At 37.9% G+C, this 16,815-nt stretch overlaps 1 protein-coding gene across 2 annotated transcripts in view; it reads right to left on the bottom strand.

Moving 5' to 3' along the window:
* The window catches only part of ARHGEF7 (Rho guanine nucleotide exchange factor 7), a 112,395-nt gene that overhangs the window by 68,043 nt on the left and 27,537 nt on the right, over positions 1–16,815 (bottom strand). For both annotated transcript variants that reach the window (XM_075200020.1, XM_075200019.1), the window contains exons 3-5: positions 6,714–6,798; positions 3,265–3,395; positions 1,877–2,078 (exon numbers count right to left, since the gene is read on the bottom strand). In XM_075200020.1, coding sequence (XP_075056121.1) covers positions 1,877–2,078; positions 3,265–3,395; positions 6,714–6,798 — 418 coding nt within the window. The remainder of the gene's footprint in view (positions 1–1,876; positions 2,079–3,264; positions 3,396–6,713; positions 6,799–16,815) is intronic.

Here is a 16,815-nt window from a genome sequence, read left to right as displayed (position 1 = left end):
GCATTCCATAGTACACATTTAAAGCACTTAGGAAGAGAGGGAACACAAGTGATGTGTTTTTGGTTTGCTGACTTTTGGCAGCATTCAGATATATGTGTATGGGGGTACAGAGAAAGCGAGAGACAGAGGGAGAGCGAGAGACAAAGGGGGGGGGGCAAAGGGGGGGAGCGAAAGACAAAGGAGGGGAGCGAGAGAGATCTGTGACACTTTTGTTTCAGTCGACAGGGTGAGGATGTTCCGGTTAGTGAATATAAATAGGAAAAAAGTTTGAGTATTAATTAGAGGCGAGTAGTAAGGGGGCAATGTGGACAAAGCTGTGTGTTGCAGGAAGGAAGAAGGATTATATAGTCCGAATGATCATCCCATGAAAGTAAAATAAGAACAGCAATTTGTTAAACATTGTGATTGAAGAATAAATGACAAGAAAGTGAGGCATATAAAAACAAAACACAATACCTAGTTGCAATGTCCAGTGAAGTTAGAGAAGTGCAGAACCAGGCTGTAATAGATATAGGTCATTTCTGAATGTTTTCAGATGTTATTCAGTGTTTGTCCAACTGTGTTGTTTAACTGCATTTCCCAACACTTTGAGAGAGAAACCCACTTAGTGTAGGCAACACCAAATACATTTCCAATTAGTCTGAATGCGAAAATATAGTTGGGATAAATGCAAACTGGCTACATCTGTGCTAACTGGTCAGCTGATCTGAGAAGATAAAAACCAACTATTTGTACCATTAAGCTAGATGAGGCCAGGCCAAGCTGCAGTAGAGCAATATATTACATATACTCTTTGATAAAGAGATAATTACTAAAAAAAAAAACGATACACTTGAATAAACGAGATACACAAAGTATATCAAAAGCAGGTGCATCAACTTAAGTGTCATGATTAACATACAATCATACATAGGGACATGTAGAAAAAGGGGATGAAGAATGCTCAACTTCGTGAGGTTTCTCAAAGAACATTAACTAAGGTGACATTACAACCAAGTATGAGGAAAAGACAATCAACAACTAGGGGCTACTGTGGAAAGAGTTTAGACTAGTGTTTCCTAAACCCAGTCCTCAGGGCCCTCTAACAGTGCAGGTTTTCCAGGTGACAAGTGAAATAATTAGTAAAACCTGTGGATCTATTACAATGTGTCAAACAGTAGTGAATACACCTGTGCTCCAGCAAGGAGATGGAAAACATGCACTGTTAGGGGGCCCTGAACACCGCATTTGGGAAACACTGGTCTAGACTGTTGTTCACCACTACTAACAAAACATTGACTGATGGAATTTCTTGTAAAAGAATGTCACAACCCGTTCCAGACACCTGTAGAATCTATGCCAAGATGCACTGAAGCTGTACTAAAAGTATTGTGGTTAATTCAAGAACTTTGTAATGCATTTTCCCTTATTTTTTTGGTAGTTATGTGTTTATGTTAATGATAACGTTTCATTATAGTTTTAGATTGCTAACAAATCTTTTATAAAGTGAAGCTGTTCCTGTCATCATTTTGTACATCTCCCCTAATTGTGCACACTGATAACAGGTAACACAAGCGCAGAGATTATAAACAGAGGAATACAGTACCAATATCTACACTACTACTAATGCAGGAGGGTAGGACAGGCACAAGTATCACTAGGAAGACTGTCCAGTTTTCCTAGTTAATGTACACATTACATACAATTTTGTACACAACAAACAACGGATTAATCAATTTTAGCATAATTTCAGTGAATTGCCGACTTATATTGGTACATTCCAACAATGCATATCAAAATGTAGAATACTGGGCGGTAACTACAAAATAAATTTGTTGTATTAGTATTATGCACAACTTATTTTTATGAGCATTTCCATTCAAAATGAAAAACATACCAGAGGACTTGATCTCTCGGACATAGTTGCTCGGGAACCATCCTGTTTTGCCGCTATGTGTTCCTTCCCACCAACCGCCCTCTTCAAGCCGTGTAACATGAAGTATATCTCCCTTACAGAAAGACAGCTCATCTTCATTGGTTTGCTGAAAACTAAACTTCGCCCTCACCACTATGTGATGGTTGCTGTTATCGGTCATATCCTTCAAAGAAAAAAAAAAAAGAACAAAATCAGGAAAATAACTTACATGTAGTCATGTCAGATGAAGATTCATTAAATATTTAATAAAATATGTATGATGCAGATACTTGAATTGATCATTACTGTTTACTATAGAAGAAACGGTAGAACAGATTACATGAGTGGCATCCTCACACCTTGCTGATCATTATATTGTATAGTATCCATGTCTATGTAGAAATGAAGAAACTGGAAAGAAGCAGAAAAACTGCCCACATATGGACACATAACATTGGTCAATTTAGTAGTCTTCACCAAATGTAGGTATCCAAATGATTGATTCATATTTTTATCAGGTAAACCAAACTTAATTGGAATATCCAATGACCTGCATGTGTGTGGTCAGCCAATGGTCACGCAATTTGATCTACCAGTGTGGTTTATTCTGGACTGAAACCAGTTGGTTAGAAATCTGTACCTGTATAGGGGATTCCCTTTATCTGTAAGATAAAGACAATCACCAGTTCACATATTACTGAATAATAATCAAGAACTGCCCATAACAGAACCCATAATAGCATTCCAAACTTAATTCAGAAATGAAGAAGCTATCACATGCCTGCTTGTTCCATGCCACACTAATGATCTGGCCAGAGGATAGCTGTACAACTGTTGTAACATACACTTCAGATAGACAGTTTATACTCCGTTTGGGATAATAAAATATTAGTTAAAAACTAAGTAATACCCCACTAGTTATTTATTTATAATCATGATCAATATCTTTATCTCTTTTTTTTCTACAACACAGCATGCTCTTAAATTGATTTCTAAAATGTAGACATTTTATAAACATCTTTAGAAAACCGTAAACTAATGACCCTGGAATCAGAAGAGGCAAACTCATTTCCTGTGCCCAGTCTCTACTAGAAAATGCTGTACCGTCAAGAAGTACTAGCCATGAAAAAAACAAAACAAAACAAAAAAACACATAACATACTGGGAGAAATAAAATCTAGAAGATTAAAAATGTAATTTCACGATACACTGCAATAAAGCATAAAAAGATTAAATATTTAATCCTTTGCCAAGGACACATGTGCAAGAAGACACATTGTAAGATAGAGTCATCACAATGTATAAAATGTGTGTGAATTCAACAGCCACACAAAACACTGTTTACTTGGATTATGACATAATTTACTCACCAGGCTTCGATATTGACCCTGCAATAATTTTGATGAGCGGCTGAGTGCAGACTGGGACCCAAGGGAATCAAATGACTTTATCCGATGTGAAGATGGACGAGCACACACAGAGTCACTTCCCAAACCAATATCTAGAAACCGCACAAAAAGTTTATGGTTAGACAGAGGTAGAAGTTACTCTGCATCTGGGTGTTTCCACAGTAAAGAAATGCACAAAAAAGTCAAATAAGCAAAACAGAAAGTTTCTGTTATCTCTTCAGGTATGCGGTCGACAGCACTTATGGAGGAAAGGTGCAAGTCTTCCCACCAGATGTCTCACTGTCTCAGAACTGCTCTGCTGTATTCATTTGCTGATAATGAAGAGCAAGTCAAATCAGCAAGCATTGTTATTCCTTTTATCTCATCAACCTTCATCCAAAACTATATTTTTTTACTTATCCTTTATAAATGTCTAGTTTAGATTTACAAGCACTTGAAAAGTTCTTAGTCAACGTAACATCTAATTGCATGTCTAATTTATTAAGTGGTTTTTGAGTCACAACTGAGAAAGAAGGTGTATTTTTAATGTTGCACCTAGCATATCTGGTAGAGCATACAGAGGACACAATATAAAATATAACAAAAGATACATAGAGCAAATAGTAAAGCAAGGCATAAAAACACTATAACTTTACAAAAGGCTATTTTTCAATAAAAGCTTCAATAAGCTATAAGTTTATTAAGGGATCTAGATAACAAATCAAATTATTTTAATTATTACCCATAGCTGATAATCCTCAGGAAATGATCTAAAAATAACATTTAAATCAATTATACTGTACATTCTGGGCCACTGAGCCAAAAATGCAGATTTCTCAGTCTGTACAACAACAACAACAAAATGCCATACTGGACAAATTCAGCCATGTGACACTCGTGTCACATGGTAAGGTCCTATGAAGATCACAATGTGGTTGGCCTATGTCAGACTGTGATTATCATTTGACTGAATTTTACACCAGTCCCAACTTACATGTGAGCTCACAAAAGCAGCAATTTATTGCCAATTTGTTCTAAAACTATATACGACACTTCAGCTTTGCTGACCCCCTTTTCCTTTTAGGGCTTCATTGAGATACTTTGCTTAAATACTGTTATATAAAAAGTAGCAGGCTCCACTCCTTTGGCTGTTCGAAAAATCAGAAGAGAAGCATTCCTTCCTATCAGATGGGGGCGAGGGCAGCGCCATCACTGCTGGTAAAATATCCTCTATTGGAGACCTGCAGCATGTAATTACAGATGCATGCTGACCATCAATTGGGGAAAGTCTCATTTGATAATCGTTTATGGCTTGTTTTCTCTTTTTTTTAATAGGTAATTTTCCTTTACGCTACATCCAGAGCATGGAAGACAAGGCAGTGCCCATTTTCCATACCTGTATCTGACATTTTTAAATGATAAAGAAAAATGTTCACAGGCATTTTCTTTTCTTAGAATCCTATAAATGGGAACTTTCCAGGGGAGGGGCTAAGTTTTAGATTTAGAGTTCACTTTTAACACTTACTGTAAAATTGACATTTAGCGGCCCTTTAATAAGTTTTACAACAACAAGCCGTCAATTGCAGTTATCATAACTCTAAAGCTCAGATATAAGCACAAGTGTGTACATTATGTCACCATATTCTCATACAAATAAACCAAGGGGGAAAAAAAACTGTCATTCTACAAACGTAGAATCAGGTAGAAAGAAAAACAATGGTAACTACGTGGACATGCCTTGAATGAGAGACTGTTTTCTCCTGGGATGGAGATGAACAGGACGTCCGTTTTCCACCAGTGCCCTGGCTCGCGTACTCATTGTTTAGTGCTACTGGTAGGAATCTGCTGCTTTAAGAGGAAGCAGCTGGGGGATGACAATACCGAAGGCACATACACAATGGAAAACACAAATAGCCCAAATCCTTGCAAAAGTTTTCCCATTCTTTATTAATACATAGGACAAATAGACTAGTAATAGTTTGTGAAAGCTACTAATGAAATCAGACACAAAGACAGGCTGTCTGTGTGTACTGTATGATACGAAAATCCTGCAAGTGGGAAAAATACAAATTCACTCTTTGTAAATTAAATGTAAGTACACATGGAAATATTTTAAAACAAGTTAACCAGTCATGATGACTACAGAAATGAACCACTAGAACCCATTTTCAAAGGCTCAAACTCTCTTATATGGGTAACGCCATTCAAAACCTACCAAATAAAATTTATTATGCTGGTTAATACACCTTACTGAAAAAACTATTTTAAATCATCATCACCATTTTTTTATATAGCGCCACTGATTCCGCAGCGCTGTACAGAGAACTCACTCACATCATTCCCTGACCCATTGGAGCTCACAGTCTAAATTCCCTAACACACAGACAGAGAGAGAGAGAGAGACTAGGGTCATTTTTTTGTTAGCAGCCAATTAACCTACTAGTATGTTTTTGGAGTGTGGGAGGAAACCGGAGCACTCGGAGGAAACCCACGCAAACACGGGGAGAAGATACAAACTCCACACAGATAAGGCCATGGTCAGGAATTGAACTCATGACCCCAAGTCTGTGAGGTAGAAGTGCTAACCACTTAGCCACCTTGCTGCCCCTATTTTAATTCAAATCCCTTGTTTTAATTGGTGAAACACCGTCGCCATTCATCAGATTGTGAATGACAGACCTTCCTTAACAATATCTGTAACTACAGAAATACTCTGTACTGTCCAGCTTGTTTCTAAAGTTACAGATTTTACTAAGGAAATCTATTTACAACATTGCAATGTGTTTTTACAGTGATTTCAGGCACTCCAATTTCAAATACCCAAACAATGATTTTCAATAGACAAATTCCTTTTTGAGTAGAGTTAAACTTTAGAAACCCCAAGTTTTTCATTATTTCTGTGATCTCACTTTTTCTAAACCTCTCAGAATACTCCAGAACATGCTCCAAAACTAGTTCAATCACAGGCATATGATCCATTTTTAGGTCATAAATAAAGCATAAACAAGTGTTCAAAAACAGATATATCCCAATGCCAAAGAGTTAATATATGATAGAGAATTAAGAATTAGCATGGAGACAACATGCACCCTTTTGTAAAATAAATTAAATTAAAAAAAATAAAAAAAAAGAGGAAAAGAAAATAGAAACTTAATTAGGATTTTAATACATGTATACTTTAGTCTGACAACCGTAATATAGTGTCAATTTCTTGAAACAAAAACAGGTCTAATTGGATAATCAAGGCTTCCACAAAACATATTCTAATAATCAGCAGGACTAGAGTTAACTAGTGCTCAACTATACATAAAAACCAAAAGGAATGTAGGTACTTTCCAGATTGTGAATCTATCACTAATGCAATTTATTGCTGCACAGTAGACAAACATACAGGTGGCTGCAACAAGCCATATCTGACAGCTCACACATACCTGCTGTGACTTTATTCAGGAGAACTAGGGAATTAAGCACCTTGTTGAAGTTCTGCCCTTGATACAGGTCATTGGCCTCAAATGTCTGAAAAACAGAAAATACATTAAAAATGGTGACCTTTCCTTAAATGCGTTGGCTCAGGGACTTAGGTCCACTCTACATTTCCCATAAAACATTTCTACATCTAGGGCCTCCATAAAAATTTAAACCAGAAACTTTTGTCAACACCAAATAGTTATTGAAACGTCCAACTATAAACTTAAAATGTAGTAACAAAGGTTCCAGCATGAGGACATCAATTTACTCCTTTATTTGGGATCAGTGAAAATAAAATTACAATTTCACAGCGCATATATGAATTATACATTAGTTAGAAGTTAAAACAAGCTACATGTTCTTCTTATTAACAGTTAAACAAAAGTGTCAAAGTACTAGAGATCCAATTGCTGTAAATATAAAACTGTTGGAAATAATTAACTATGTTAACGGACTAGGACATTTCTTTTAAATTAATGCAAGAACACGCTTTGAACAATGTAATGAATGTAATGAAATGTATACAAGTAAACAGGATGTTACAGATTTTTCTGGAATTCCCTTCTCATTGAAATAAATGCATAAATTAATTCAGTGGGAACAATGTGATTGGTGGACACAGTGTAAGCCAGCGTGTGGGAACCGGTCTCTAATAGACAAATATGTAATATATATTGTGGTGTGTGGCTTTCCTCCTTAAACGCCATTTCCATTTCCTCTCAGATAGAACAGGAAACACACTGTGTTTATAATGGTATAGACAAAGAGAAATCGTCACCATCTCTGAGCTGTATCGGGATTACAGGAGAACCTAATCAGAAGAAGGAACTATCGGTGCAATTCCCTCCTAGCACAATGGCAGGAACAGATATGGAGTAACACATACACATAGAAAGGATGTGGGCTGGAGCTCAGTGTCTGGAACTATTAAAGGTCTAATGAGCTTTTTAAAACATTTTACTTGGTAACCTTTATTTGTTAAAAAAAAATAAAGGTCTATAGTATATAAGGTATGCCTTGTATCTTTAGAACTCTATAGACCATAACGAGCATTTTATTTGACCCTGTAGAATTTATTTTAATTCAACTTTGATATGGAGCTGTATGCCTGCTGCTTTTTAACAATGACAAAAGACAAAGAACAATTTGTCCTTAGCTGAATTGTTCTTAGAATAAATAATCATTTATCTTTTACTTGTCTGCTTCATATATTTTAAATCACATGTACATTTCCTTATTTTTTTTCTAAATGGATAATACTACATGTTAAGTAATGTGCAATAGAGCTGTATAAAAGGTGTCTCTATATTTGTTTTTAGCAACAGGTTCAGCACCAATGAGGGATTTAGTTTTTTAAAAGTTGTGCAAGTTTCATCTCATTACTGAAATCAACTGTGTCGGCTGATTTCCAATATGAGATTGCCTTAACTGCTAAAGGAGCCTACCCTGGGCCCACAGTAAAATGCATCTCTCTCAGTCTGATAACATATTGATTTACCAAGGCATCAATAGCATTTAGTAAATAATGAGAATAAAAGAAATGTACATATATTTCAGACACCTGTGCCAGATGGCTGTGAATGCAGCTGGCATACTGTCATTATGAGTTGGCATTCCTTGATAGAACTTAAGATGGTCCACAGTGAAGTTACATTTGCTATGCAGATATGTGAAAGCTGTTGTTCTCTTCTTCGTATTCTTCAAAACAATTAAATACAGTAGCAAAGAGCGCAGAGGCGCGACCTGTTGGAGCAATAGGGACCAAAAAAGTGACCAATTTATATATATATATATATATATATATATATATATATATATATATATATATATATATATATATATCATGGGCAAAAGTTTTGAGAATGACACAAGTATTGGTAATCACAAAGTTTGCTGCTTCAGTGTTTTTAGACCTTTTTGTCAGATGTTGCTGTGGTATACTGAAATACAATTACAAGCATTTCTGAAGTGTCAAAGGCTTTTATTGACAATTACATTAAGTTTATGCAAAGCGTCAATATTTGCAGTGTTGACCCTTCTTTTTGAAGGCCTCTGCAATTTGTAGTCAATGCTTGGAGTTGTCAGAATTTGTGGGTTTCTGTTTGTCCACCCGACTCTTGAGGGTGGACCACAAGTTCTCAATGGGATTGAGGTCTGGGGAGTTTCCTGGCCATGGACCCAAAATTTCGACGTTTTGATCCCCGAGTCATTTAGTTTCCACTTTTACCTTATGGCAAGGTGCTCCATCATGCTGGAAAGGGCATTGTTCGTCACCAAACTGTTTTTGGATGGTTGGGAGAAGTTGCTCCTTGAGGATGTTTTGGTTCCATTCTTTATTCATGATAGCAGGCAGGTGTGAGTGCATCTGCACAACTGGCAATTTTGATCATCATACTAGCTTCAATTACATTATATTTTAGTTATGATGGATAGTTTATTATTTTAAAGTAACCTGACAATTACTATGTGTTGTTATTGCAATAAATAAAAGTACCGATTAAGTCACTATATAAAAAGATTACAACTACACAATTAACCAAAGACTCTATTGCTGTGTCATTACAACAGCTGTACAATGTACCCAAAATAAACAAGAAAAGTCCACAGAGCTAAACAAATGCAAAAAGTGCAATTATATTCTTCAGTGAACTTTTAGAGAAGTAACCTGAAATTCCTCTTAAACTTTGAATTTTAGGATTATAACAAGCAGGGTGTCTGTTACACAGGCAAACGTCATTTTAAACACCAATTACAGTACTGTTATAATGCAATGAAATCACAGCACTGCAGTGGTTCCTTGGGCATAAACTGCTAGCCAACCAAAATTCACATTCCACAAGGGTAGGCAAGTTAAGTACCAGAAGCTGAAAATATTCCTGAAACCTGTATCTCTATGGGGTGGGCATAGAATGGCAACAAGTTTACATCCTCACTTCCATAACCATGTCATCAGCTTGTAAATAAGACAATTCCATTGTCTTATTTACATAAATAAGACAATGTCACCACTAATGTGAACCAATCATCATAATCCAATAGCCCACAATAAAGCCATTGTAAAATACTATAAAAATAGTTTAAGTATTACTTGTAGTTATCCTTCATAAATCAGCCTAATTTCAAAATGTATGTGTTTGTCAAAAAATTAAAATGCTTTCAGAATGAACTCATATTTGCACTACTTTCTAGCATAATGGTGATATTTGGGGGATACATGTACATCATTTTGGTAAAAGTATGGCGACTTGTCTAACCTTGCCACATTTTTTTTAATAAAGTAACGGAATCGCCATGCTGTGGTAACAAAATCATCAAGTTGGTATCAGCAGAGTAAACATGTAATTGTAACACGTATAAATAAAAATTTTACGTAACATACAAACATGGATTCTGATAGATAATTATATACAGAAGTCCAAAGCAATAGTACTAACATATAGGTACATTCAAAACAAAATTTAAAATCAATAAATGTAATCAAGGAGGTATAATCAGTCATGAAACATAGTTTTACTAGTCTCTGTAACAGGGGGACAAAAATAATAACATTCCCGGGTTATCAATATTGGGATATTGCAACATCTGCAATAGTCAAGTTTCATCCACCCAACATTTGTCCTCTTTGTGGGAAATTAAAAACACACCTCTTCCAGAACTCGCTTTCTAAGTTACAAAACTTCTAACTTCATTATATCATCCCTCACCCATCCTGCAACACACACCTCTGTCCACATTGCTCCTTCATTACTTCACTCACCTCTAGTTAACACTCATGAACTGTTGTCCTATTTAAATTCAATAGTTATACCAGCCTCACTTTGTCGCCAGAAATTAAAAGGACATCTTACAATCATCTTTCCTATATTTCTTCCTCCCTGCTTCTATTAGCTGGTGATATACCACCTAATCCAGGTCCCCCTCACCTCTTACACACACATATCTGAACACTACAGAAATCCAGCAAACCTCAAACGCATCACCTGTCTCCCCTGTCTTCCAAAGTCCTTTAAATGTGTCCTCTGGAATGCACGCTCTGTTTGTAACAAACTTACCTCCATACACGATCTCTTCCTCTCAAACAACCTCAACCTTCTAGCAATAACAGAAATATGGCTCACACAATCAGACACTGCCTCACCTGCCAGCCCTTTCACATGGTGGTCTCCATTTCACCCACACCCTGGAGGCAAACAAACACTTCTCTGCATGGCTCCCTCAGTTCTTATCCTTCGACATTCCCACCATCATCATGGTCAATTTCAACATCCACGTTCCAATGCTGCTTCCAAACTACTCTCTCTAACATCCTCACTTGACCTCTCCCAGTGAATTGAATTCGCTACTTATCAGGATGGCCACTGTCTTGATCTTGTTTTCTCTAGACTATGCTCAGTTTCCGATTTCCATAACATTCTTTTCTACTCGCTCACCCCCAGTTCTATACCCTCCCCAGTATCAAAGTCTTCCAAGCCTTCTCATACCCGCAGAAATATTAACTCTATTGATTTTCAAGTTTTACACATCTATTCAACAATTTCTCTCCCCAATTTCTACCACCACTCTGCCTGCTGCCTTGCAGTTCTGGTCAGTGTGATAGGCCAGGGGGGATCCATCCACAGCAACTCTGATGCATAGCAAGAGGTCAGGAGTACCAGGCCAGATACACCAGTAACGGGGTACACTTGCAGCGTCAGTTACCCAGAAGAAATCCAGTACTGGATGCCGGTAAGGAGTCCAGTAGTGGCAGCATTTGCGAGCCCCTCCTACTGCTGCAAGAGGGCGCATTTTGGATAACAAAAGGGAACGGTAGCAAAGTAAGCCCAGCCAGTTCCCAGCAGCAACAGACAGGGTGGCATAGGAGGTCTATCCTGTCACACTATCTACCACTCCTATCAAAATGCTCTGGACACTGCAAAACAAACATACTTCCAACCTCTCAACTATGCTCAGGCTTTTAACTCCAAACACATTTTAACACATTTAAATCTCTTCTAAACCCTCCCACCCCAAAACCTCTGAGTACCATCAGTGCCCAGGATCTCGCTTCCTATTTCAAGGACAAAATAGAGAAGATCAGACTTCAAATGGTATCATCTCCCTCGACAAACAGTCAGCTCAATTCTTCTGACTCTCTCTTCATTTGATCCCACAAATGAAGAGGAAGTTTTTACTCTCTTCTCATCTTCCTACTCTACCTCCTGTCCTCTTGATCCAATACCCTCACAAACTGGTAGGTCCCTGTCTCCTGTGCTCATTCCACCTCCAACTAAAATCTGTAATCTCTAATCTCTCTACTGTTATCTTTCCATCTAGCATGCAGTGATTACTCCAAACAAAATTCTGACCAAAACTCTCTCTCAAATTACCGCCCTATCTCTCAGCTCTCATGCCCCTCCAAGCTTCTCGAGAGAATAGCCTACACTCGCCTCACACACTTTCTTACAGCAAACAACCTACTGGATTCTCTTCAGTCAGGCTTTCGCTCTCAACACTCCACAGGTTGTCAGTGATTTGATCACAGCAAAAACTGAAGGCCATTACTCTCTTCTAATTCTCCTGCATCTCTCTGCTGCATTTGACACTGTTGACCACTCTCTCATCATACAATCGCTGTAATCCCTAGGTATTGAAGGCACTGTCCTGGTTCTCATCCTACCTATCTTATCGCTCTTTCAGTGTTAATTTCTCTGTATCCACCTCTGCTCCGCTTCCTTTATCAGTTGGAGTACCACAAGGCTCAGTCCTAGGTCCTCTGCTATTCTCTATCTACACCACTTCTCTTGGAAAACTAATAAGCTCCTTTGGATTTCAGTATCATCTCTATGCGGATGATACACAAATCTATCTATCCTCTGCTGATCTCTCACCATCTGTGTTGTCTCGCGTTACTGACTGTCTTTCTGCCATTTCATCTTGGATGTCTTCTCGCCAGCTCAAACTCAATCTTTAAAAAACTGATTAATATTCCTACCCAAAAACAGAAGCTTCTTGCCTGACATTTCTATTTCTGTTGATAAAATGACCATAAATCCCACCCCGCAAGCTCGCTGCCTAGGTGTAATCCTTGCATCCAAACTATTCTTTGCTCCCCACACCGACTCTATACCTAAATCATGTTACATACATCTAAAGAACATTTCCAGGATACGCACATATCTCACACAAGACACTGCAAAAACCTTAATCCATGCACTCATCATCTCCCACATTGACTATTGCAATTCCCTCCTTACTGGTCATCCCAAAATTAGACCTGAACCCCTACAATCTATTTTGCACACAGCAGCTAGATTGATTTTCCTTGTTATTCTTATACTACCATACAAGGCCGTCAACAAAATTGCACCAAACATACATCTCCTCAATTGTCTCAAAATATCTCCCAACTCGACATTCTCCGTTCTGCACAAGATCTGCATCTCTCTTCCACCTTCATCACATCCTCCCATTCTCGGTTACAGGACTTTTTTCGGGCTGCACCCACTTTGTGGAATTCCCTCCCTCGCACAGTAAGACTTTCCTCTAGTCTTCAAACCTTCAAGCGTTCTCTGAAAACCCTCCTCTTCAGATAAGCTTATGATATTCATCAACCAGCATCTTAATCTCTCTAGGTTACCCTATTACCACCCTCTACACAGCTAACACAAGGGAACAACCCTCTGACCAACAATGCTGTGTGACTGATCATACAGCCCACTCAATACTTTTTACCTTTGCATTCTAGCTGGTTCATTGTGCAATATGATGTAGCATGTGCCCTTGTGTTTCAAACTCCCATTGTCCTATAGATTGTAAACTTGCGAGCAGGTTTCTCTTACCTCTGTCTGCATTACCCAGTATTGTTTTATTAATGTCTGTTCCCAATCGTAAAGTACTGCAGAATTTGCTAGCGCTATATAAATAAATGCTGATGATAATGATAATTCACTAGAAGCACCTGAGCTACAAACATCTTCACAGACGGTTTGCATGCATAATCAAAAGAAAATCAAGGACTCTTGCTATCAGATTTCCTTTCTTTCTATTCTCCTTGTATGTCCACAGTTTCATTATACTTGTCCAGAAATGAGTATTTTTTACAGCAAGTGATGAGGAAAATGGTTTTTATTCTACTAAACCTTTTCCTACAGGATTAACACAGTGGGGTGGAATTCAATTAGGAACAATGTGATGCAAAGTACTTCCAGAATGGTTCTGTGAAGGCGCTCCGCAGCCATGTAACTCTGATTGTTTGTTTTCTGAGGCGCGCAGAAAAATGAGTGGTGGCTCCTTACACTAAGAAGTGGTAATGTGCACAGTCAAAATCGCGTTAATGTCCGACGGCACATTGCTCCTAAATGAAGTCCCCCTAGCGAATTTAACGTGTTGGCACAATTTTCATCAATCTTCTCCCTACTAACAAATAGGATTTTAACATATTAAACTTTTTTTATGGCAACTTGGTAGACCTCTCTGGCACTGTTAATGAGTGTTTCTCCGAGACCTTCCATGCATACAGCCCGTTTAATTGTGCCACGTGATTCTGTTACCAGCATAACAACATATGGTTGATTCGGTTACCACAAATTACAGCCTAAGAAAAAATCTTAAGGCCATCTCCTTTTAATGAGTTTATAATGCTTCATTTTGGGGTCAAATTTTAATATATTTTCCTATATTAACAAAATAAAGCATTTCAACTTGTATCTATGTTGTTTTTTTAGTTTGTAGACTTTCTGTCCATGTTTTCATGGAAATGTCCAATATGCTCTTTATGATGACAAACGTGGGTCTTTTGGATATATGGAACAAAATAAACCAAATGTCCATTGAGCCTTGAAGCTCTGTGACATTATATATATTTTTTATATATATATATATATATATATATTTTTTATATATATATATATATATATATATATATATATATTTTTTATATATATATATATATATATATTTTTTATATATATATATATATATATATATATATATATATATATATATATATATATATTTTATTAGGAGTTTGAGGATGTATATCTATATAAATGAAATACGTTCTAAAACAAGCTATTTTTGGAAAAGCACTCAATGTAATATATTATGCAGTTCTGTTGCTTTCTATGGTTATACGATTTTTTATTTTAAAAGAGAAAACTATTATTATATTTGACCTGTTGTGCCGACTTACATTATATTGCATGAGATGCTAATTGTAAACGGTAAGTTCCCCCAAGTGTAGGGTTCCAAAATATAATTGTACAAGGTTAAATATTGTTATAGGGTCAACAGAAGTCTGGTGTTATTTTAAGCTTATGTCATTACACATAAGATCAATGTACTTGTGTGCACAAATCCTTAAGGTGGAAGTGAGAATGCCCTGGGTGGGATGACAATTGCCAGCACCATGGGTTGTTCCTTCTGTGCCACATTCTCACATTTGTACTTGAGTCACACATAACGACTGAAATTATGTTAATGAGGAGGGGTTTAGTGAGAAAAAAAAAAGAAGTAACTTCTGCCTTTCTATTTTCACTCTAATTTTATTTTTTACTTGGGAAGACAATGGTAGACTGCTAGGGTTATCTAATTGTAATAGGAGTTCATATGTAATAGCAGGTAGTACACCCAGCTGCACTGGAACTTAAAAAACAAGGACTGCACCAGGAATATTTCTCAGGTTCTAATTTAGTTGGAGCAATTATGGCTGCAACATGCCCTGACTGTTAATGGCTGGGACTTGTAGTTCCACAAACAAGAATTGTGTTTTCTTTATTTTAAATAATTTCTGGCAACGTTATTACCCTACAGTGTTTTCAGCACTGGGCTGGGTATTACTACATGGGGGAGGCTCGCACAATTTTTTGTGAACCCCACTTCCTAGGGAATCCAGCCCAGTGCCGAACAGCCTGAAATTGGTTGTCATTGGGGCAGGAGGACCCCCTGTCGCATGACCCCCTGCTATAGTGCCACCGACACCAGCTTATTTGCCTAGTGCTGGTTGCGTTGAAATTAGGGAACCCCACACATTTTTCAGCGCAACTAGCAGTAGGCTCACAGTGCTAGGATTATTGGCCTTTAGAGGGGGAAGATCATTCTATTTTTTTTTTTTTTTTTTTTTTTAAGAAATATGTTAGTGAGGCCAAAATCGCACAAGTTTTGCATGTAAAACTTACAAGCAAACAGAAAGGAGTATTGGTTTGAAAATGGGTATTTTCAGCTAAACACAGACGAGTTTAACTCGCCGGAAATTACGAGAGATGAACAGTGATTTTGAAGATCAGACTAAACAAAAAAAAACAAAAACGCTACTTCAGAAATATGACGACTCAAATTGCCGATTATCTCTCGCGATTTGCAGCAATTTGAAATCACTGGGGGGGGACTCACAGCTTGATATATTTACCACCCGACCTTTTAGCCTGAGAAATCACCGAACTCCTCTGGTCACATGATGGGCAGAGAAAAGCTATTTATATAGCGCCACTAATTCTGCAGCGCTGTACAAAGACCTCGCAACAGTCCCTGCCCCATTGTAGCTTACAGTCTAAATTCCCTAACACACACACACACAGACTAAGGTCAATTTAATAGCAGCCAGTTAACCTACTAGCAGGGCCGGACTGGCCATCTGGCAAATGCCAGAAGGGCTGATGGTCAGATGGGCCGGTCCGCAACATGCCCTCTGCGTGCTGCTCGGCGGATGAAGAGTTAGTGACTGCCGCCTATGCAAGTAATCACATGTGACGGCACCACGTGACAGGTGCCATCCCATGTGATTCCTTGCATAGGCGGCAGTCACTGACTCTCCGTATGCAGAGCAGCGCGCAGGAAGGATGTAACAAGGTAAGTGGCTGTGTCTGTGTGTCTACAGTGTGTGCGTGTGTGGCCCCATGATCATAGAGGGTGCGTGTGTGGCCCCATGATCATAGAGGGTGCGTGTGTGGCCCCATGTTCATATAGTGTACATGTGTGTGTGCCTGCAGTATTTTAATAGAATATGTGAGGCAGGGGAGGATCTTAATAGTGTGGCAGGTAGGCTTTTTCATGGTGGAGTGTAGGTGGGGGCTAATTATTTAAGGTGAA

The sequence above is a fragment of the Mixophyes fleayi genome, chromosome 2 (genome assembly GCF_038048845.1).
Source record: "Mixophyes fleayi isolate aMixFle1 chromosome 2, aMixFle1.hap1, whole genome shotgun sequence".
NCBI classification, from domain to species: Eukaryota; Metazoa; Chordata; class Amphibia; order Anura; family Limnodynastidae; genus Mixophyes; species Mixophyes fleayi.
Note: the sequence above shows the minus strand (reverse complement) of the source record. Positions and strands in the feature narration are given on the sequence as shown.